This window comes from Sceloporus undulatus, chromosome 1 (genome assembly GCF_019175285.1).
Source record: "Sceloporus undulatus isolate JIND9_A2432 ecotype Alabama chromosome 1, SceUnd_v1.1, whole genome shotgun sequence".
In the NCBI taxonomy this organism is placed as follows: Eukaryota; Metazoa; Chordata; class Lepidosauria; order Squamata; family Phrynosomatidae; genus Sceloporus; species Sceloporus undulatus.
In genome coordinates, this window is record NC_056522.1 from 33,526,369 (window position 1) to 33,549,329 (window position 22,961).

General features: G+C 38.8%; 1 protein-coding gene across 1 annotated transcript; it reads left to right on the forward strand.

The window, feature by feature from the left end:
• The first annotated feature begins 41 nt into the window (after positions 1–41).
• On the forward strand, positions 42–22,725 carry UTP25 (UTP25 small subunit processor component). The gene is given in 14 exon segments (XM_042446135.1): positions 42–195; positions 1,904–1,943; positions 2,794–3,037; positions 5,742–5,948; positions 8,610–8,698; positions 9,194–9,214; positions 9,216–9,605; positions 11,532–11,633; positions 11,635–11,752; positions 15,411–15,613; positions 17,363–17,545; positions 19,887–19,999; positions 20,964–21,209; positions 21,974–22,725. Coding segments are annotated over 14 exon segments (2,307 nt in total). The 5' UTR covers positions 42–91; the 3' UTR covers positions 22,221–22,725.
• Positions 22,726–22,961: the final 236 nt, after the last annotated feature.

Consider the following 22,961-nt stretch of genomic DNA (forward strand, 5'->3'; position numbering starts at 1 on the left):
CAAAGGTGCAGGCAGAGGGGACTGTCGCAAAAGCAGTGAAGCCGGCGGCCGTAAAGCGACAAGGAAGGGCAGTGCCCACGTGGGTCCCAAGATGGGGAAGAGGAAAGCCAGGCGGCAAGAGCAGATCAGCGCTTTGAGCAAGAAGCAAAAGAAGCACCTGAAGGATTTCGGGGAGGAACACCCTTTTTATGACCAGTGAATCATATCTTTCATGTTTTACATTCTACATCGTTTAATTGTATTTTTAAGGGGGGGGGGGTTTGAGGGTTCGGACTCTGTATTTTAATCTTGTAAGCCGCCTCGATTGCATTTTGTAGAGAGGCGGGTTATAAATAAATGTTATTATTATTATTCTGGAACTGGGGAAAAGTGGGAAGCCTTTGGGCAAAGTGAGGGCAAAGGTGGAGTGGTTACCAAACCTTGGTCTTCCAGGTGTTTTGGACTTCAGCTCCCAGAATCCCTGACTGTTGGGGCTTCTGGGAATTGTTGTTGTTATTGTTGTTATTATTATTATTATTATTATATAAAACAACAATTACAATTGTACCATTAAAAGTGTGTGTGTGTGTGTGTGTGTGTGTATATATATATATATATAATACCAATATAAAATTTAAAACATGCAAAGTTAAAAATAATAATCTAAAACCAGCAACTCTCTCTCCCCCCCCCCAATAAAACCAAGACTGACAGGTCTTAAAAGGCCTGTTTAAATAAATATGTCTTTTCCTGACTGCGAAAGGCCCAGAGTCCAGATCACTTGGAGGTCCAAAGTATACCAATCCCTGCAAGTTTAGAGCAACTTTGCCCCACCGGGAACCTTTCCGAATTGTCGGACTACAACTCCCACCATCCCCATTTAGTTGGCTGCACATAATGGACCTTCTAGTCCAGCAGTGTAGATCCATAGAGTTGGAAGAGCCCTCAAGGGCCACCCAGTCCAAACCCCCTTCTGCTGTGCAGGAACTCCAAGACACATTGCAAAAATGACCCAGTTTGAGACTGCTTTTAATGGTCCTGGCTCAATGCTAGGGATTGTAGCTTGTTGGGGCACCAGAGCTCTCTGATAGAGAAAGGTAAATGTCTCGCAGAACGACAATTCCCAGGATTCCCTAGCATTGAGCCAGGATTATTTCAGCGGTTGGTCAAACTACATTATTTCTGCCATGCAAATTAGTCCTTAAATAGCTTCCTTCTCCCTTTCCTGCTTTTCTGTCTCAGCAGCAGCATAGGATGCGATCAGGAGGCGACTGACAATATTGTTTTCTCGTTTATTCCCAACCGTTTTGTAATTTGTTTGCTTTTTTTAATATGAAAAGCAGAACTGAAATGTTCTTCAATGCTTAATATCTTTATTTCCCCGTGTAATTGTATTATCATTATTATTTATGACTGCCATTCCTCTCCCCTGGCATACAGGGAGTTGAACTCGATTCTGTAGCCAACTTCTCACCTCCGTACTTCTGTCAAAGGTATAGGTGTATAAACATTAAACCCAAGGTGTTTCCATAGTAAGAGATGCAGGTCCTCATGAAATATCGTCATGTTGCAGGATCCCCATCTAAAGCGTCTTCAGCAGGTAGATGTCCAGCCTATTTTTGAAGTTGACGCATGAAAGAGAGTCCGCCACCTCTCTGGGCAAATAGCTCCATTGCCAAAACTGCTGAACATCAAGGAGTTCCTTCTAATGTTCCAATCAGAGCATTAATTTTTAAGACTGTGGTGATATATCAGTGCTGCATCCTTTTTTATCAGATGGCAAAAAGACAAAAACCACAACAATAATTTATTTTGGTCATTGACCAATTATACTTGTTATTATTATTATACTTTATTTATATAGCGCTGTAGATTTACACAATATGATGGTGAACAGAAGTTAATCTAAATTGCTTCCTTTCAGGGATTCTGGGAAAGACAAACCAGCTCAAATTTGTGAACTGGTAAGTGCTGCTACATTTTCACATCCTTTTTCAATATTTTTATTAAGTGACTAAAATTAACTGGAAATGTTAATGTTCAGTCTGTTGCACAGTTTTGCAATGCGCAAAGCAAGAGGTGACCCTGAATAAATAATAAAAAATAATTTTTTTTATTTATATACCGCCCTTCCATTGATCAGGGCGGTGAACATAGCAAATCCCCATTACCTTGTCTGACTGGCTGTCTCCTGAACCAGTACCTCTTCAGTCATATTCTATTACATCCACCTCCATCCACAGTTGGCATGCCCATGATTGCTGGGGAGATTGGAGTTGGCAGGTTGTGGGAAATTGTCATAGGCAAATATGGCTGCAATGTCCCTGGATAAGGATGAGGTTGGGAATTAGTAACTTGACTACCTGCCAGTACTAATTTCAAAATAACATTTTAAAATAGAAATTAGAACCGGTCATGGCAAACTTGAATGAAGTTCTAGATCCATCTACTGGCATTACTAGTTAAGACTGATCTTGGGTAACTGGGTTAAGAAGCACCTCTGCCTGTTAAACTGGCTTCCAGCTCTGACATGGTACCCTTGCATTTTGGATTGACACTTCCATCAGCCACAGCTGGGACTGCGAGAGTTGTAGTCCAAACCATATAGGCAGCTTGTGGACCTCCAGGTGGTGTTAAGGCTGCAAATCTCATTATCCTCTATCATTGGCTATATTGGTTAGGCTAAGCATATTGGAGTCCAACAACTTTTGGAGGCTGCTAGGCATCCTCCCATAGCCAGAATTTCTTTACACAGTGTCATACATTCATGTGGTTGTATATATGTTCTGGGATATTTTTCCTTTCTATTGTTAGTCTGAAAATTCTGAGCAGTCAAGCTCAGAAAGTGATGTGGAGAGTGATTCAGAGCCCACCTCGGTGTATCACAAGCTCCTGGCCACTTTAAAAACTGCACCAGATTCAGACAATGAGGAAGAAGATGATGACTCAGAAGAAGAAAGTGACAAGGATGATACAGAAGTGGACAGTGAAGAGGTCAAGAATGAAGGAGAAACAGAGGATGAAGAAAATGAGAACAGTGGGGCTGTCCAAGAATCAGGTAGTGTATTACTCCTCAAGCCCAAATATTAATGTTAGTTATGTGTGAAACTTAATTTAGAAACATACCATTTGGAAAATGACAGGTGAAATCAGTGTGGCTCCATTAATTTACAACTGCTTAATGTCAGATTTATTGTATAGTCTGGTCATACCTGGGCAGGAAAATGTGTGACTCTCCATAAGACTTGCTCCTTAATAAGATCGGCTTACAATTGCAGAATTAGATATTTTGATGATGGTGGTGATAATTCAGCGTCATACACAGAATTCCACATGTTCACCTAATACAACCTTCTCTCACTTCTCTTTCTCCAAATTTAATGAACTACAGCTCCCATCACTCTGCAGAATGTATTGGCCAAAGATGATGAGAGTTGAAGACTAACACATCTAGAGGAAACCAGCTCAAGGAAGTCTTACATAATAGAAAAATCAGAACAAGCCAGATCTCTTAACCTTTCAGAAGCACAGGATGATTCAGAAAGAATGGTGCAGAAGTAAAGATGTTACTTGGTCTTGCACCATTCAAGTAAAGCTATTCTTATTCGGTTTTGCACTGTTCTTTTTGAATCACCCTTATCTTTCCAACCCATTTATGTGAAGACAGTGTCAAACTACTGCTTGCCACCTGATGGGCCCAAATTGCCCTCTGGGTATTTTGAAAGAGTTTAAACAGGAAGGTAGAGAAAACTGTTTCGTGTTGTATGTGCTCTGCCTGAGCTAGTTGAGGCCTGTTACTTTCTTGATGATGTAAGAACCCCTCAGTCTTTGACATTACCAGTGTTGTGTGGAAGTTTACCATAAAATGGCCATAGCATCTGCTTTTATTGTTAAACTTGTGGTCCTTCAGCTGTGATTAAACTACTAACTCAGTGGTTCTCAGACTTTGGGTTTTGGGCTTCTACTCCCAGAAGTCCCAGCCAGCCAGTCAGGAATTCTGGCAATTAAAATCCAAAGCATCTAAAAGACCGAAGTTTGAGAACCACTACCTTAACTGATATTTTTCTTCACCATTTCCTTTACTGGTTAAGATAATCAAAGGAGGCTTTAAATTGGTAGGGTTCAGCTAATATTCCTCTTGATGTTTTGAGTGATGCATCTTGCCCGTGGTCCCAGTCTGGTGCCAACTGGATGCAGATGCAGGCTCCTCTGCAACTCAGGATCAAAACAAAACTCCAAAACAGGCTTTGCAGCTTGCTGAAACAATGCCTAGTGAGACAGCTGTTTAATTAAAGAATCACAGTCCAACAGGTTCAGACCTTAGAGGGCTTTATTTCTTGTTTCTAAATACACGAGCTAGTTACTACTACTGTACAAAACCTCTTACTCTTTCAGACTCCATACTCCCAGAGTATGGTGTTTGTTCTCATATGTACAACATTCCCATGATGTGACCACTTAGTCCAGCCTCTCTTTTACAAGTTGCTATGCAACATAAGAACCAATACCTGTACAGACAGAAAACATATCATGTTTACATTTTGTCTTGTTCCATCGACCTTGAACATCCCGTCTGTGGCTCAGGCTTCTGGCCTTCAGTTGTAGCCAATTTAGACTTCAGCAACCATTGCCACATCTGAACATTTTCACCTTAAATATACATTAACACCTCTTCCCCCACAGCTATGCAGAAACTGAAAGAATGCACAACAGAGGGGCATATTGACATATGTAGCAACCATGTCTCCATGTGATTGTCTCTTAAGAGATTCTGTGCCCATAACTGATACATGCATATAGAACCCCTCCATATACATATACTGTATCAGTATGTACTTGGAGCCCCTTCATATTGACTGAAGCCAGAGATAGCAGGGGACATGGCCAATGTTTTCAGTGGCAGAAGAGGTCAGACTTTGCACTCCATGAACATATTCTGTCAAGGTTTATGCAGTCATCTGAACTCTTATGTTCTTAAATGTACAGATGCATCAGAAAAGCACTATTACACTCTTTTAATCTTTCTCTCTGGCGATTATGAAATTCCTTCTCCAAGGAAAGCCACCTGGCCATCTCTCTTTTGTCTTATAGATGACTCTCCAAACTAATGCTCCTTCAGCTGGTGTTGGCTTGCACTGTTAAAGAGTTTGGAAATCCAGTTTTAAGAAGAATAGTTATAAAGGACATGCTAACGCCATGGGGGTCCTTCTTCCCCTTTCCTTCTGCAGCTCCTTGCATTTTACTTTCCATATGTGCTCCATGGATCAGGAGATGCTTTGGGACAGTAGTGCTAGGATGAGGAGAAAATTGTAAAAATAACTTCCTGTCCTTTCTGCTCATGGAAATCTCCACTTGATCAAAGTGCCTTCTATCAACTGGATTAATTCTGTTGCATAAATCTCTCCTACTGAGGAAAAAGGAACATCACCTTCTTCCCATTCCACTCACAGTAACTTCCATTGGATTGAAGAGCTTTTCATCAGCAGAGAGCATGCAATAGGATGTGAGTCTTTGGCCTGTCTGTATCGGGCCTTTGTTTTCAACTCCTTCCCCTTCAGGGATTCTGTGAGTCATAGTACAACAATGTCTGTAGGCTCACAGGTTGGGAACTACTGAGTTTAGGGTAACGGATCCACAGAATCGAGATAAATACTTTCTATCAAGAAAAAGAATAATTTAGTATGGATTCAAGAATTTTGGAGGCTGATGCAGTTGTGAACAGTTGCTCCTACAGAGGCAAATGACTTCTTTTTATATCATAGGTAATGAAACATCTCCACAGAAAAATAGTCAAGAGAAACCTGGAGGACTAAATACATCTACTGACCTAAAAAATGAAGTTGTTGAAGAGTTCACAGATGTACAACATGAAGCTGAGTTTAGTCTGGAAACCAATTTCATAGAAGAAGAGAGTGGTGATGCCAGAGCAGATCCAAAAGAAGGTCATTCTTCTGTAGAAGTCATGAAAGGTAACATTGTGCTGATTTTTAAAAAGCAAAGCAGGCTGAGTACTTGTAAATACACTTTTGCAGCATTTAAAACAGGGTTGTTCAACTTGGCAGCTATAAAACCCTTTAGAAACCAAATAAACTTCTTGTTTATGAACCCTACTTGAGAATGCACAGATAGAATTGTCAAGCTCCTAGCAGGCCACACTGAATGTCTATTGAGTTACATTTAATTTCAGATTAATTGTAACAGATTAATTGTAAAAAGAAAGGCAAAGGTAGGAAATTTAGCACTTGTCAACTGTTCTAGATTATAGGCCAAAACAGATTGGCAGCTTCAGCTGGCTTGGGGATATGGTGTTTACACATGCCATGCCCCCAAATCGCCTGGAGGTCATGCCAGCGAATACATGCCACGCGGCTTCCGGGCGACCTGGGGGCATAGTGTTTAGACACCACACGCCCCAGAGGCAATAAGGCGACTTTTTCCCCATTCCTATTTGGGACAGGAGTTGACAATAACTCCCATCGGTCCATTCAGCATGGCTAACACCTGTTTTAGTGGGAAAATAAACCATGTTCTTGCCCAAACAAATGGATCAGAGCTAATAAATCTTGAGTTAATTCTTTGCAAGTTATGATTCTTCCATTGCCAAATCTCTGGAGAGAGAAACAGCTTAATTATTGAATCACAGTTTACAGTCGGCCCTTCTTATACACAGATTTTTTTATACATGGATTCAAGCATCCACGGTTTGAAAATGTTCAAAAAAGGTATAAATTTCAAATATCAAACCTTGATTTTCCATTTTTATAAGGGATACCATTTTGCTATGTCATTATATTTAATGGGACTTGAGCATACACGGATTTTGTTATCCGCAGAGGATCTTGGAACCAAACCCCAGCGTATAACAATGGTCCACTGTATAAGATTTCTGTGTAATTTCTTATAAAGCAGGGGTGTGTGGCCTGTGGTCCTCTAGATGCTGCTAAAAGTAAGGGATAATGGGAGGTCTGCAGATTTTTCACTCTTGTAAAGGCTACAGCAAAACAAGTAAAAAGATGGTTTTAAAATGCTCAGCAAGACTTTTACTATTCTTGAAAAGAGTGTTCAGAATGTCACAATAGTATAAGACAATAGTATTAAAATAGTAATAAATGCATACTGGTGACCTTTTTATTTTTAATATATGCTTTAAAATATTTTTAATTTTGAACACAGTTTTGGATTGCATCTGCATTGCAGAAACAATGCTGCTTGATACCACTTTAAATATCACAAGAGGGGCCTTCTTGGTGGTTTCCCCCAAATTTTGAAACTTCTCAGGGAACTAGGTGACACTGCTTTAACTGTCTTGGCTCCATCATATGGAATCCTGGGATTTGTAGTTTTTTTGTGGCACCAGAATACTGACAGAGAAGGCTAAAAATATCTCATAAAACTACAAATCCTAGAATTCCACAACATAACATTGAGCAATGGCAATCAAAGTGATGTCAAACTGCACTATTTTTGCAGTATATATGCAGTTTTGCTTGGTTTGCTCACAAGAAGTTAGATAGTTAAAATTATATTTTAACCATTTTCTGTGTGTTTTATCTATATTTTTCTGTATTGTATTGCTTTTAATTTTGCAATCAGTTACATACATTCTAAGTTCTGGTAGTGGAAGCGAGGATATAAAATGATAAACTTAATGTTCCACAGATGGTTAAGAAGTATGCACTTCAATTATATTTTCTTCTTACTGATTTTTGTCAAATCTTTTCCTTGGCCTTTTCTATGAAACCCACCTAAAGCAGCATACTTACCTCTGGTTGGTGATGTTTGGGTTTATATACTGTCTAGAAAATAATCTGCAACCCAGCTCAAGAAAGTAAATCTTAAAAGCCAATATATTTTACAAGCCAATAAAACAACAACATGATCATTAAAATAATTTCACTGGAAAAGAAATCCTGATTCAAAACCATTTGAAGGACAAATACTGCAATATTTACATAAGGATGAGATTGCCATTCACTCAGCCTACCTATTCTCAGGCTTCCACGAAGAAGTGATTTTCCAACACCAAGGTTGGAATGGTGGAAAAATACTTCAGTAGCAGGAGAGCTACCACAGGCAAAGGATGCTGGTTCTCTCAATATGCTTTTCTGTTGTGCTTCCAAATTATATACAGCCATTACAAATAATTGTCTTTTTAACCATGCCACTGTTTTATGTGCTATAGAAATGTCTTGCCATGTTATATATTGTTGCATTATGGCTTTGGGTTTTTTTTTTTAATTTATTTTACTATTACATTTCATGTTACTATTTTTGACAGGTTTCTAATAATTAATTGTTCATACCAGTGATACTGGCACTTTTGCACTAATCAGTTTCTTCTAAATGTTTCATAGCTTAATTTCTTTTCATAATATAACAGCTGCATAATACAGCTCAGTATCCGCTGTGGATTTGTTCCAGAACCCCCTGTGGATACCATGGATGCTAGTCCCATTATATATAGTGGCATAGTAAAATGGTGCCTTTTATATAAAAATAGCAAAATCAAGGTTTGCTGTTTGGATTTTGCAGGGAGGGGGGAATTTTCAAGCCATGGATGGTTGAATCCATGGATAAAAAAATCTGTGGATATGGAGACCCGACTGTACCATTTTTATCTCTTGACACAGATCCATGTAAATGTCACTTGGATGAAGATCTAGAAGAGAAAGAAATAGATAAAATACTTGCACGCTCAAAAATTACCAGCCAAGTCAAGGTAATAACATATACATGCTTCAGATTAACTTTAGCTCCTTGAATTTATTCTTTAGATTCTTTGGTTTTGTGCCCATACATTGTAACTTGTCCGTTAATGCAGAGGGAGAACTTCTAACCTTGGGACATTCTGACATCCCTCAAATGGCCATTCTCCTTCCCCATTACACTGTTGTTCAGTGAGTTTTCTAGTTTTTTAGCAACCCACCCCCTCTGCAATTCTAAAAGCTTAAAATGCTTCCACTGTCAGTAATACCTTTAAACTAAAATATGCTGGCAGTTTTGGTCTCACCCTTTTGCAGTTGGCCCCACATGCCAGCAGAATACAGTCTCCCTCCTCAAGATTTTTTTTCTGAAATTGAATTTGTTCCTCGGGTTCCTTATTCTTGCATGAATGTGCTTGATTTCTGTAAAAGAAATCAAAGTCCTCACAAGGCCTAATGAGAGGGCAGATTGAAGTTTAGTTGTGTTTACCTTTTGTCTGTGTTCTTTTTAGTGGCCAGCACTGGGGCAGTTAGTTTTTTTCTTCCATGTTGGAGAGATTTGGAACAATTAAGCCAAATAAAGACATTGATCTGAAACAGCTTCATCTCCACAAGCCATTAGCATCTACTTGGCCAAAAGTGAACAGCCTGTTCCTCTCCGTGCAACCAAAGTTGAGAGATCAACTGTTTACGCCATTGCAAAAGGAACTGTTCGATATTATGAACTCCTACAAGGATCTCTTCTACCCAGAGAGGACTGCTTTAAGAAATGGAGAAGAAGTTCGTCATGTCTACTGCCTCCATGCGTTGAACCATGTCTTGAAGGCAAATGCCCAGGTGCTTAGCAATAATGCCAAGCGAAGGGACCAGAAACCTGGAACTGATGACGATTGTTTCAGGGATCAAGGACTCACTAGGCCAAAGGTGAAAGGTTTTTCTTGAACTCTGTAGTCATTATGTGGATGACATAACTTGCACTATATTGTAATAGCCTCAAATGGAGGAATATAGCCTTAAATGGAGAAAGTAAAGACTTCCTTCAGAAATACCCCAGCAGTTGTGGAAATGAGTAGTGGTGGAAACACAGAACTATTCATTACTACTGGGTGGTTACAAGGGTGGAGAGAGTATACTGAATGATTGATTTTCTGCATAACTGGAGACAACTATTAACTGTGCCTGCCTGAGGATTAAGGTCTGCTGGGGAAGCCCTCCTACATGTCCCCCCAGTAAGGTCAATACTCTGTTTAGGGATCTAAAAGAGGGACTTTTCAGCTGTGGCACCCTAACTGTAGAATGCTTCCCCCTTGGAAGACTGGCTGGTACCAACATTCATTTCATTTAGACACAAAGTTAAAACTTGGCTATTTATGAAGGCTTCATTAATTCATACCAAATATTGTTCTACATAGTTTTAAAAACTTTAAAATCTATTTTTAACTCAGGTTTTAACTCATGTTGATATAAGGTGGGATATAAATATTTTATAAATGCGTTTTTCCATGAGTTCAGAGTTGTTGTGCAGTAAGATATGAAATGTTTGTACTCATCAAGGTTGCAACCCGTGCCAACTGAGTTTCTGTATAATGCAAAACTCCAGGCCACACTTGCTTTTTAAACATGGGTACAACATGTACTTGAATGCAAACAGCAAAACACACAAGTCACAATTCTTGTTTTGTCCAGGACCTCTCATTTCTGTGTGCCTTCAAGATGGCGGTTAGCTTATTGTGATGCCATGAATTTCATAGAGTTTTCTTAGGCAAGTAGTACTAAGAGGCGGTTTGCTATTAGTAAAGTATTAACATACTTTACATAAAACACCCACAAAGCTTGCTCTGATGATTAGATGTACCCCTACAGGCTATTTTGGGGCTCTAATAGTTGGGTACTGGCACAATTTTGGCTTTGGTCCTGTTTGTTTTCCCTTCTTGATAAAACAAATGTGATTAGGGATTCACCCTGCAATAATGTATAATAAGTTGTGCCTTAGAGTGGAACATCCATTTTCTGTTCAGTCTCTACTATATTATTATTATTATTATTATTATTATTATTATTATTATTATTATTATTTATAAAGCACTGTAAATTTACATAGCGCTGTACATAACAATCTTTTAGTCGGACGGTCGGACACGACACAACAGGAATAAATGAAGCCTATATATTTGTTCAATTGCACACTCTCGTAGCAGCCTATTTTTTCTTGGTGCATTGGATGATAATTGGAGAAGGAGTCTTTCCAATGGTACTCCTTGTTTTTGGAATACCATTTAGAGGCAGGCTCACCTGGCTACTCTGTTTTTAGGCACCACCCATTGGATTGTACTGTAAATACATAAATGTCACAATGTGATAAGTTGATTAGGTACCACAAATATCTAATAAACTAAAGTTGGAGTGTGGGTGTACCAATGGCTTTTCCACAATAATATATTTCTGTAGCAGGTTTTATAACAAAGAGAGCCAGTTTGATAGGGTGGCTGGAAAAGTAGAACTAAAACATGGACGACCAGGGTTCAAAACCCTGCTTGAACATGAAGTTCACTGGGTGAACTTGGGCCAATCACTGTCTTTCAGCCATAATCTACTTTGTAGGATTGTTATGAAAATAAAAATGAAAAATGTCAGTGGTTTCGTTAGGGTTAGTGTTGCCCCAGTGTGGTAACTCATACTGTCATCCCCAGGTTGCCTGGAACACCAGCCAGCTGCCCCCCACCCCTCCACCAGCCAGGCCATCTTTTCCATGGTGGAGGTGGGATACTGCTGTTGCTGAACAGCTCCACCAGACGCAGAAGGGGCTACTATCTCACACTAAGTGGAACTGATTTACATTTCTCTCCATAGGTACTGGTAGTGGTGCCCTTCCGAGAATCTGCTTTACGCGTGGTCCACATTTTAATTGGCCTCCTTGAATCGGCAAGTCAAAAGAAAATTGATGTGAGTAACAAAAAAACGGTTTAAGGGAGAGTTTGGCTCAGATCCAGAAGAGAAACCTCCAAATCTGAAAAGGCCAGAAGATTATGAAGCTGTTTTTGCTGGAAACATTGATGACCACTTCAGAATAGGTACGGAAATTTTGTGATGAGTAATTTTAACCTGCCAAACAATTTGACAAGTATTGTTATTGTTCATTGTGTTGCAATGTCATTTGAGAAAACAACAAACTTTTTAGATGTATTCTTTTTCCCCGGTGGAAAATTCCATTGTATGGGCGGGGGGGGGGGGGGGGAGAGCTATGGAAAATTCTTTCAGTGGGAAGAATTCCACTCCAGATCATCAGAAGTCATATCTATGTAAGAATATATGTGCAGACCATATGTCCTCCACAGGTGTTTCAATGGACAGATCTGTACTGGAAAGCCATGATTCAAAATGCACATGGCTAGAATTAGCATGTTTTGTGTGAATGAATTCATGTGTTGCCTATGCACAGGTGATTTCCTCGTTAGAATTTTTCATGTGTAAATAGGCTTTTAGTACAGTGGTGCCCCGGGATACGAAATGATCGCGTTACGAAATTTCCGGGATACGAAAAAGTTAGATTGGAAAAAACTGTTCCGGGTTACGATATTTTTTTCGGGTTACGAAATTTATTTCGGCGCGAAATTCAAACGCAAAGCGCGGCTAGCGGCTTTCCAGCGCTAACGGAAAGCCTTTTCGGGTTGCGAAATTATCCGGTTACGAACGGAACGGCGGAACGAATTAATTTCGTAACCCGAGGTAGCACTGTATGTATTTTTCTCTCTATATATATACAGTATATATATCTATAGGTATACTGTATGTATATAAGCCCCTGATTAGAACATTGGTGTAAGTGATCATGCTGGATTAAGTTTCACATGTATAACATTTCAAATAAAACCCTACCTGTCCATCTGATTTTAAGTCTGCCTACCTAAGCCTGAGACACTGTGCTTGCCAAAGTAAGCAGCACTGATTGGGTTAATAGGCTAGCATTACTATGAGAGGGCTTCATCATATATGCTGCCTTATGAACAAGTTAAATGTGTGTATTTAAATCCTGGTTGCCTGTTTTATGTTATTTTTGCTGTGTTACACACTAAAGCATCCTGATATTCCCTGCCTAAATATTGCTTCTTTTTCTGTATCTTCTAAATCAGAGTTGCACCTTGTCTTTAAGCCAAATCATGTTCCCAGTGGTCATTCAGAATAATGAGTCCACTTAAAAGCAAATCCTCTACTCCCTGTATACTTTATTTTAGAATTACATAGGATGAGGAGATGGATCCTGTTGTATTTGGATAACTGCTTGCTAGGTTTGAACCAGTCTAAAATCAGAATTTCACAAATTTCTGTGAGTGCCACTGCATGCACAGTCCCAGTTAGCAACTATGGATCATTTGACGAAAGGATGGGAAATGGAGGACCAGATGTATTGTTCCCCCCCCCCCCCAGTCCCACTGCCCAGCTGCACCTGTTGCCTATTCCTCCCCATCAGTGGAAAAGAGAGGTATTAAGTGTGCCACAGCTTCCTCAGCACAGCCACAGGGGATTATGGAGAAGCTGGTTGGGTCTGAATCAGCACAGAACTGTATTCTGCTCTGTTCTGTCCAGCTCATTCTATTGATCTGTGAGAGGCTGGAGTACACCATGGCATTTCAGGAGTCAAAATTGTAGTGTGTGAGAGAGTTGTTGTTGTGTGCCGCTTCTGATCCAGCTATTGTGTTGCTTTGCAAAATGATGTCCATATAGTCAGAATGCATGTGATTTCTAGCTGAGCTCTTGTGCATACTGGCATGTTGGTTGAGCAAAATATACGTTAAGACTATTTCAGAAATCAGTGATTTCATGACTTCAGTCTGTTTTGCAGTGAACTTTTCTTACAGCTTGATGCCTGCACCTCCTGTAATGTGAAGGCAGCCTTCACACTTAATATTACCTAAAGATATTGTCTCTGAAAGGTACTGAATGACAAAACAGCACCTGCGGAAATTAGTACCTTAATACAACTGGCAGTCTACATTTTAGTTACGTTGCCAAGGTGTTCCCTTCAGTTTTCCTCCTCCTGTCTCATCCACTTAGTAGCTGTGCTGAAAGAAACAGTTATTTTCTTTTCTGCATGGTTTGAGTTTTGTCTGTAATATCAGTTGATACATTGGCCTTGCATTAAAACAGAGGCAGGAAACTGCCATTCTTTCCCTCTCTGCATGTACTGCCTAAAATGACAAAACAGAACTGGACAGAAGTTTTGAAAAACAGGTATTTTTGAAGCTAAACAATGCAGGAAGGCCCTGCAGCCTATTTAAAAAGGAAGTTATTGCTCCTGGAAACTTCCAGGAGAGTTAAGTCACCCTTTTGTGGGCTGGAGAGAAAAAAAAAGGGCAGTTTGGGGAGTGTGAGATGTCAAGAAACACAAAAATAACCTGGGGGGGGGGGAGAACAAACATGGCCTGTGGCTGTACAATGTCTACACTGTCAGATAGAACGGGGTGGGTAACACCCAGGTGGCAGGCTGTGGGTGAGGCCCTGCAAGTTTCTGCAGCCCTTGACAAGCCTTCCCACCAATAGTTTCCCTGCAGAAGTAAGATTTCTACTTTCCTATTTATAAACAAATTAATTGCAGGTCCACAGTTACATTTATGCAAAAGAAACATTTATGCAAACTTAAGGCTTTACCTTATTTTTATAAAAATCATTTTCAGTGGCTTACCCAGAAACAGCAGAAGACAGCACCCCAAACCTCTGGCAGTACTTCCAGCTTCCAGAACAACATTTCTGGGTCAGCAAAAATGTTAGTAGTGGCCCATCAAGAGTTGAGAGGATTCAGAACTTGCTTTCTGACCCACAGAATATTTCTACATCAGTTTATTCCATCATTTATATTTATATTTATGCAATATCTTATTACACATATTTATTCTTATTTCTTTTGTATACAAAAAAATTATATAAGCAGTATATACAGACAGCCATACATTCAAAAGGGAGTGAGCCTTCTTGAAGAACATTTGAGTCATTCTAACTGTAATGACATACATTTTTGCACTGGTTGGAAAATGGGTGCTTCATTCACAGATGGTTGAATTGCTAAAATGGGAAGGCAAGCAAAAAATATTAACAACCCTTTCTATGTAGGTCTGATTCAGTCTGAGAGGAATTGTTCCACTATTGCACATACAAAATAGTTAAAAGACACAGACAAAATACAAAGGAACTTTTTTACTCATTGTGACAAACTGTAAGTGAGGGGGCATCTTACAGTCCCTAGACTGGAATGACCTGCCAAAACAGATTCAACAGACCCCTCATGCCATGTACTATGCTACCACACTACCCATGTTATCTTCATTATTAATAGATATTTTAATACTCTATTTTAAATGTATTATGTTTAATTCTTTTTTAAGGGAGGATGTTGTGATGTAATATTGTATGTGGATGTTTTAACTTGTTTGTTAGCCGCTTTGATTGTTTTATTACAGAAAAGTGGGGTAAAATACATGTTTAATTAATTAATTAATTAATTGTTATGAATACACGATTTGAACTTAAAAGAGCATTAAAGACCAGTCTCGGATTGTTTTCATATGTGTACATCCTATCTGTCCTTTTAAATTGGTGTGTGTTTTAGCTGATGTTGTTTGTTAATTGTTGTTGTCCCCTGCCTCAATCTATGCAGATGGGTGTGTGTGTTAAGAAATAACAATAATAACAACAATAATAATATCATCATCATCTTCCATATCTCTGTTTGAACAGGAGTTGCCATTCTTCAGAAGAGTATGCGGCTGTATGCACCATTTTACTCCTCTGATATCATCATTGCATCTCCCCTTGGCCTGAGGACTGTGATTGGAGCTGAGGGGGAGAAGAATAGAGACTATGATTTCCTCTCATCTATAGAAATTCTGATAATTGATGAAGTCGACATCTATCTAATGCAGAATTGGGAACATGTTTTGGTAATACTTAAAATGTATATTTTGAAAACCCACCCTCCCCTTGTTAGCATGTAGTGTCCCAGTGGCAGTGACTTATCTTGGTTCTCTGGGACACTGCCAGCATTGTTGCTCTTCTTATTGAATTAAAATTATTGGGATATTCACCCTATATTGACTGTCATGAAGTCACTGGAGTAAACAGAAGAATTGGTCATCTCAGCACCTTATATCCTTTGCATCTGATCCCTAGAGCCAATTGCAATGATTCCCTTCCCTCTTTTCGTTTCTCCCTCTTTTGGTTGAACTCTTTATTTACATTTGTTATCCTCCTAGATCAATTTCATCATCATTTCATGTTTATTTACAATCGTTCAATTATATATATATTGGTTTAGAATTTTTGTAGCATTCCTAAGCCCACCATCAACTAACTGGCACTTTCTGAAAATAACAATCTGAAACGTAAGAGAAAGGTTCAGTATGGATAGTTTTAGCTTGGTGTTTATTTAGTAATTTTTTGTTATGGGTTAATGGTTGCTGTTTAATGATTGACTAAAATATATCAGTTAAGACACTGACTCTGATGACTGCAAGATCGGCAGGTCGACAGTTTGAGGCCCAAGCACTGTGTGATGGAGTGAGTTCCCATCACTAGTCCCAGCTTCTGCCAGTTTAGCAGTTGGAAAGCATGTAAAAATGCAAGTAGATAAATACTGTAGGTACCACTTTGGTGGGAAAGTAACAGTGTTCTGTTTGACAACACTGGCTCCCTTGGCTTAGTAATGGAGATGAGCACCACCCCTACAGGACTAGACAATCTTGTCAAGGGAAAACCTTTACCTTTAAAATATATCTAGTGTACTCCTGTGATTTGCTATATGCTTTAATATGCTGTTGTTGGGTAGATTTCTAGAACTGCTATATACTTGATAAGGTGGCTGTTTCCTTTGGTGCCAAATCGCACACTCTGAATGCTGGCCCCTGGACTAGCTTACCATTAAGTAAATTACTGCTTTCAATTCACTAATGCCTCAATTTTTGAACCCAAGTAGAGATGGTATGGGGAGGGGGATTTCCTCTGAATTATATAGGTATGTAGATACATGTTTTCCTGTTTCGTTAAGAACAATCACATTCTTACAATTTAGCATTCTTTTCTTTCTTTGTTTGTTTTTTCATAAAACAAAACAATGGAGCTGAGTTCCAAGGCCAAAGCTTCTCCTCTGCTAAAAATGCAGGTGTCACTAAGATCACTTGGGTCAATGTTGTGCTGTTGCAAAGAAGCATGAGAAAGTACAGTATCTTGGGAGACGCTTGTGATTTCACACTTGCTCCATATTGTTTTCTGTAAGCTGCAGAACAGTAAGAACTAGCTAAAATTTATTTTTCATAATTTCTTTTGAAGAAAAACCAGAGTGTCTAAAATTGCAGCGATAACCAATCATGTTGCTGTAGACTTTGTGATACTAGGATGTGTTACAGTCGTAGGTGCTTCCAGTTTCTCAGATAGTGCAATTCTGGAGTTTCACAAGTGACCTTTGAGAATTAATTCAGACTTCCAAATAATACTTGTCAAAGCATAAACCTGCAAAGAATGGGATGTCTATAAAGGCTGTCGTTCTTATTATATATATTTCTTTTTATGGAAGTATGCGTGCACGCAGACACACATACATGGACCTCAGGAGTGGTTTCTTGTCTTTCTCTCCTGCAAAGTGAAACAGAATAACATGCACCTTTCCCTTTGCTTTTTTTTATAATTGCTCACAGCATCTGATAAACCATCTAAATCAGTTGCCTTTGGAATCTCATGGAGTGGATTTCTCAAGAGTGCGAATGCTCAGTCTGAATAATTGGTCCAAGTATTATCGGCAGACACTGCTGTTCAGTGGCTTGCAGGATCCACAGATCAACTCTGTCTTCAATAAGCACTGCTACAATTACAGGGGACAGGTCAGTGCCTTCGGAGCTCCAGAGAAGGCCTTTTTCCAAAATGCATCAGAAGAAATACATTATACATTTACAAAAAGAGGGGAGGGGCTTCTCTGTGGTGACAGTATGAATTTTAAATGCCTCCTTGAGAAAAGTACCATTGAAATCACAATTCTTTATTTTCAGTGACAAACAAAATGTCCCTGTTTACGCAGGCATCTCAAAGTATTATGGATTTTTAATTGATAGATGGATATTTTTTTTGTCTGCGAGTCAAATAATTGTTATGGTTGTTATTGTGGAATTTTAGAATATTGTATGTGTATTTTTATATATACATGAATTGTCTTGGGATTCCTCTTATTTTATTTATTTATTATTTTTATTATTTATTAAATATGCATTTATTTATTATTTATCGTGCAAGAAAATACAGTAAAATGCATTCAAACAATTTAAAATCTAAAACATTTAAAAAATAAATTACTGTCCAAAAAATGTATAACAATTTAAAACAAAGATGTTTATCACACTATACTCTTAAAGTGCTACTATTCCACTTTGACTCCTCTAGCTGCCTCCTGTTGCATTGTGGGATTGGCAGTTTTAAGGAAGGGTATTTAGAATTCTCAGGCAGATTCTCTGCCTGAGAATTCTAAATACCCCTCCTTAAAACTGCAAATCCCACAATGCAACAGGAGGCAGCTGGAGGAGTCAAAGTGGAATAGTAGCACTTTAAGAGTATAGTGTGATAAACATCAAAGAGCATGTACTGTTGGCCCTCTGTATTTACAGATTCAACCATCCACAGCTTATATATATATATATATATACACACACACACACACACACACACACACACACACCACAAAAACAAACTTTGATTTTGCTATCTTATATAAAAGATTTTACTACTCTATTGTATATAGTGTGAACTGAACATCCACGGATTTTGGTATCCACGGGGATGGCCTCAGCAGATACCAAGGACCCACTGTGTGTGTCAAATTGCATAAAAGAGACACCAAGGGCTTTAATTAAAAAATCATATTTTAACTTTGCACTTAAATGAAGCCACCGTGAATTCAGTCAAGTCTTACATTGTTGTCACCACTGAGAAGCTCTTTCCCATGTCGTTTCACAGTGTGTTGCTTTCACTGTTAAGACAACAAGAGAGCTGTTTCTTCAGTTGACTTCAAGCCACCGGTAGAAGTATGTAAAGGGACAGTCTAACACTCTTATCTTTTGGGCTATTGCTGCCTTCTGCTACCACTCTCCTGCTGCTCAGTTGCTTTTCTCTCTAGCTGCTAAGTTGTTATTGAAGTTTCTCTAGCAGATGAATCTCCTCACCTCTGTTCCCAGTTTAAAGAGAAATCTTCCTATACCTCCCCTTTATAAAAATGCTTTCATTCTATGTTTTGGTTCCCTCTCATTAAAACAAAGATGGAACATATTCACAGAGGAACTAGATAAATTCCTCAAAGGGAAAAACAAGCCATTAAATACAAAAGTCAGATTCATCTGTACTGTGGTATTTCTGATTGCTACGCGGGATTATAAAAACTGCACAGTGAAGAAAGCAGATCTGTTTGAAATGTAGTGCTGAAGGGGAATGCTATAGATACCATGCACTACCAAAAAGACAAAGAAATGGATCCCAAGAATAAATTAAGCCTGAACTCTCACTATAAGCCAGAATGATTAAACTGAAGCTATTATATTTAGGACACCTTTTGAGGTGACAAGACTCATGACTGATAATGCTTGGTAAAAGTAGAAGGCAATAGAAAAAGACAAAGACCACATTTCAGTTCGATTGACTCAATAAAAGAAGTTCCATACCTGTGTTTGCAGGGCTTAAGCTGGACTGCCAATGATCAGGGCCTCTTGGAAGTCTCTCATTCATAGAGATACTATAAGTTGAAACTGACTTAATGGCGAAAAACAGCAGTAAAACAAATTGTGTTATTAATTAACTTGATGGAGTTAAACGTCTGGGTGCATAAGCAGCATACATCTGAATACTTGATACTGAGACTTAACAGTGAAGGTATCTGTCACCAGTGCTTGGGAAAGTTACTCTTTTGAACCTTAGCTCCCAGAATGCTCCAGTCCAGTCAGCATGGCCAGTGAAAATTGGTCCAAAAGACTTATTTTCCCCCAGCTCTGCCTGCCATCCTTACATTCATGGCATACTTGCTTGTTTGCAGGTTGCTGGCCATTGTTCTTGGAAGCAGAATTATAGGTTAGATGGAATGATACCTTCTCATCCCACCAAACCAACTTTTTACATTCACGGGAGATGCTATAGAAGCCTAGCCAGACATTACTTTTATTTTATTGTTGCAATTGCTTCTTTCAGGTAGCTGTGAGGAATGCACCATTGACGGGCTCCATCAGTCATGTTGTGGTACAGCTTCCTCATGTTTTTCGCAAGCTAGAAGCTGAAAACTCTGTCTCTGTAATAGATGCAAGGTAAGATGGCTTTTATGCTACGCTGCACTGATGACAGCTATGTATTTTCTGCTCAGCAGAGTGTAGTGTACTGAAAAGTGTGGGTGTTTTTGCATTTGAAAAACAAGCTGGTAAAAGATCTAGCAGTGTATTGTCTCTGGAATTTTGGGGGCAAGCTGCTGCTGTGCTGTAGAACACTATTATCTCATAAATTCATAGCAAGGTCAATCTTGGAGTATGCAGCCAAAAAGGCATCATCTGCCCTTGAGAGATACTAGTAGACTGGGGGCGGCTCTGGAATTTGCAAAGGGAAAAAAGATGTCTCACAAAAAGTGGCCTGAAAGTGTTGGTGAGAAACCCCCTAAAACAGTTTACTGAGAAATGAGTGTGCCTAAAGGTCACAAAATGCTGAAAGGCTATTGTGAAGAGGTGATGAGAAGGAATTGGAAGAGAGCACGGATCTATGGATGGGTGGGTAGATAGATGCCTGGGTAGTTCTTCACATTTTAGCAAGTTGTTAGAGGTCTTGTGTCTCCCTATCTTTCTTTGATGTTTATATTTTTAAAAGTAAGTTTTATTGTTAGAATCATAGAATCGTAGAGTTGGAAGAGACCACAAGGGCCATCCAGTCCAACCCCTGCCATGCAGGAAATCATCTTCAAGTCATTTCTGACTTAAGGCAACCCTATCTTGGGATTTTCCTGAGAGGATTTGTTCAGAGAAAGTTTGTCCATAATGTAATATGTTTGTCAAAAGGATTCTGTTCTTCAAAAGCTTTCTGCGATGAGATATTTCTGTACTGATTTCTATTTAAAAGATTAGATTATCCTCTTAAATTGCATTTACAGTGCATTTTCTCTCTCTCTCTGCACATGCATACATATACAGATTATATGATATTTATTCTACTAATTGTATTAAATTAGATGCTGAAAATTTGATCTGTGTTGTGCAACTGAATAATATATCTTAATTTCTGAATTAGGTTTCATTTTTTCATTGACAAAGTGCTGCCTGAGTATCGAGATGCAGTCATGTCACACACGCTCATCTACGTCCCTTCCTATTTTGATTATGTGCGTCTTCGGAACTACTTCAAGAAGGAGGAGTTGAATTTTACGCATGTGTGTGAATACACCAGTAAATCTAGCATTTCCAGAGCAAGGCATTTCTTCCTGAAGGGAAACAAACAATTTCTAATTTTCACAGAACGTTTCCACTTTTATAAAAGGTAACTTTTATAAAATGTAACCAGAGCCTGCATGGAAGGCTTTGATTTGTAGGCAGCAGGTCCTGCTAAGACATCTAGTTCATTGTACACAGTATACTCAGAAATGATGTGATATTCTTACATTCTAAATTCAGTGGCAAGAATGATGTTGGATGGAGATGATCTAACTTAGGAAGAAGAGCTTGGAAAAGTTAGTTTGATACACTACAACACTCAGATACCCTCAGAATCTCATGCTGGGTGTTGCATTTTGTTGCAGTCCAACAAAGTAAACTTTTCCCAACAATGAGCAGGATATACTTCATCACTTCAGAGGTTAATTTGCTAGCAAATAAGATGCAGAAAGAGCAGTAATAAATTAGAAAAGGCTCTTTTGACAGACCAGATTTTGAATAGATAATAGGAAAATACAAAATATAGACAGAGGGAGATGTTTAGGCACTCAGATACTATATTTTGGGTCGCTTGCCATCTATGGAAGTGACTTTTATTACTCGTTGTTGCAATTTTATTCTTTCAGTCACCAGAAATGCAAATATCCCCAAACTTCACCAACTAAGAATTGGGGATGTTAGCGTTCAGTTTTTTAAAAACCTAAACCTTTGAGCTTCCATCACTTCTTAAAAAAATGTTCTATGTCAAAAGAAGGGCTGGACTTTTTAATTCACTCTAAATGTAATTTAATTTTCAATGATATGAAAAACAGCTTCTTTGCTATTATGCTGCAGGTTACTGTAGTAACCATTTTAATCTCTTTCCTCCAGGTACTCAATCAGAGGCATCCGGAACCTCATTTTTTATGAACTGCCAACCTATCCCCATTTCTATAGTGAAGTATGCAATATGATGAAGTTGGCAGGCAGTGGAGAAGAGTCTGCATTGACCTGTACAGTGTTATACTCCAAATATGATGCCCAGAGGTTGGCTTCTGTGGTTGGTGTTGAGCGGGCAGCCCAAATGCTCCAATCGTCAAAAAATGTACATCTTTTTGTCACTGGAGAAACAGAGTAAAAGAATGGCTAAACTGACAATTCTAAATAGAAAGTTAGTCTGTTCATACCCATTTGGAACAGTTATTGGAAGAGGAAAATTATTCCTACTTGAAACCTTTTCATTTTTATAAGAGCTTACAACTTAGGCAAGAAATGAAATCTCAAAAGAGATGTGTATTTATTCATTGTGTCAATGATAATAATGCCAAAGTTCAGAACATGCTGTCATTTTTATACTGGTGTTGTCCCTGTTAATTGTAGTTTTCTGTAAACCATTCCTCTTTGACCTGTTACTTTCCTTATATTTTTGCCTACAACTCCCATTATCCTCAGCAATTGGCCACATTAGCTGGAGCTAATGTCAGTTGTAGTCTATTACTTCTGGAAGCTACCTGAATGAGGACAACTCCTCTAATCCAGTGTGCTTGCTAAATATTTGTAAAGATGGCACTGGCTCTCATTTCTCCCCACTTACCCAAAATATCAGAGAGAAAAGAACAATAAAACTCATCATAGAAATAGTTGTCAGAATGTTTTAAGCCATTTTACTGAATTCTTATTAACAGTCCACTGCATTACACTAGAAGTTACCATTTAGCAGCTTTGAGAATCAACATCATCATTTGAGTGGTGGAGCAGCACTCTGGAAGACAAGAGTTGAAATCCCCATTCAGCCATTATACAGTCAGCTCTTCTTTTACACTGATGTTTTATAGATGGATTCAAGCATCCACGGTTTGAAAATGTTCCAAAAAAGTAT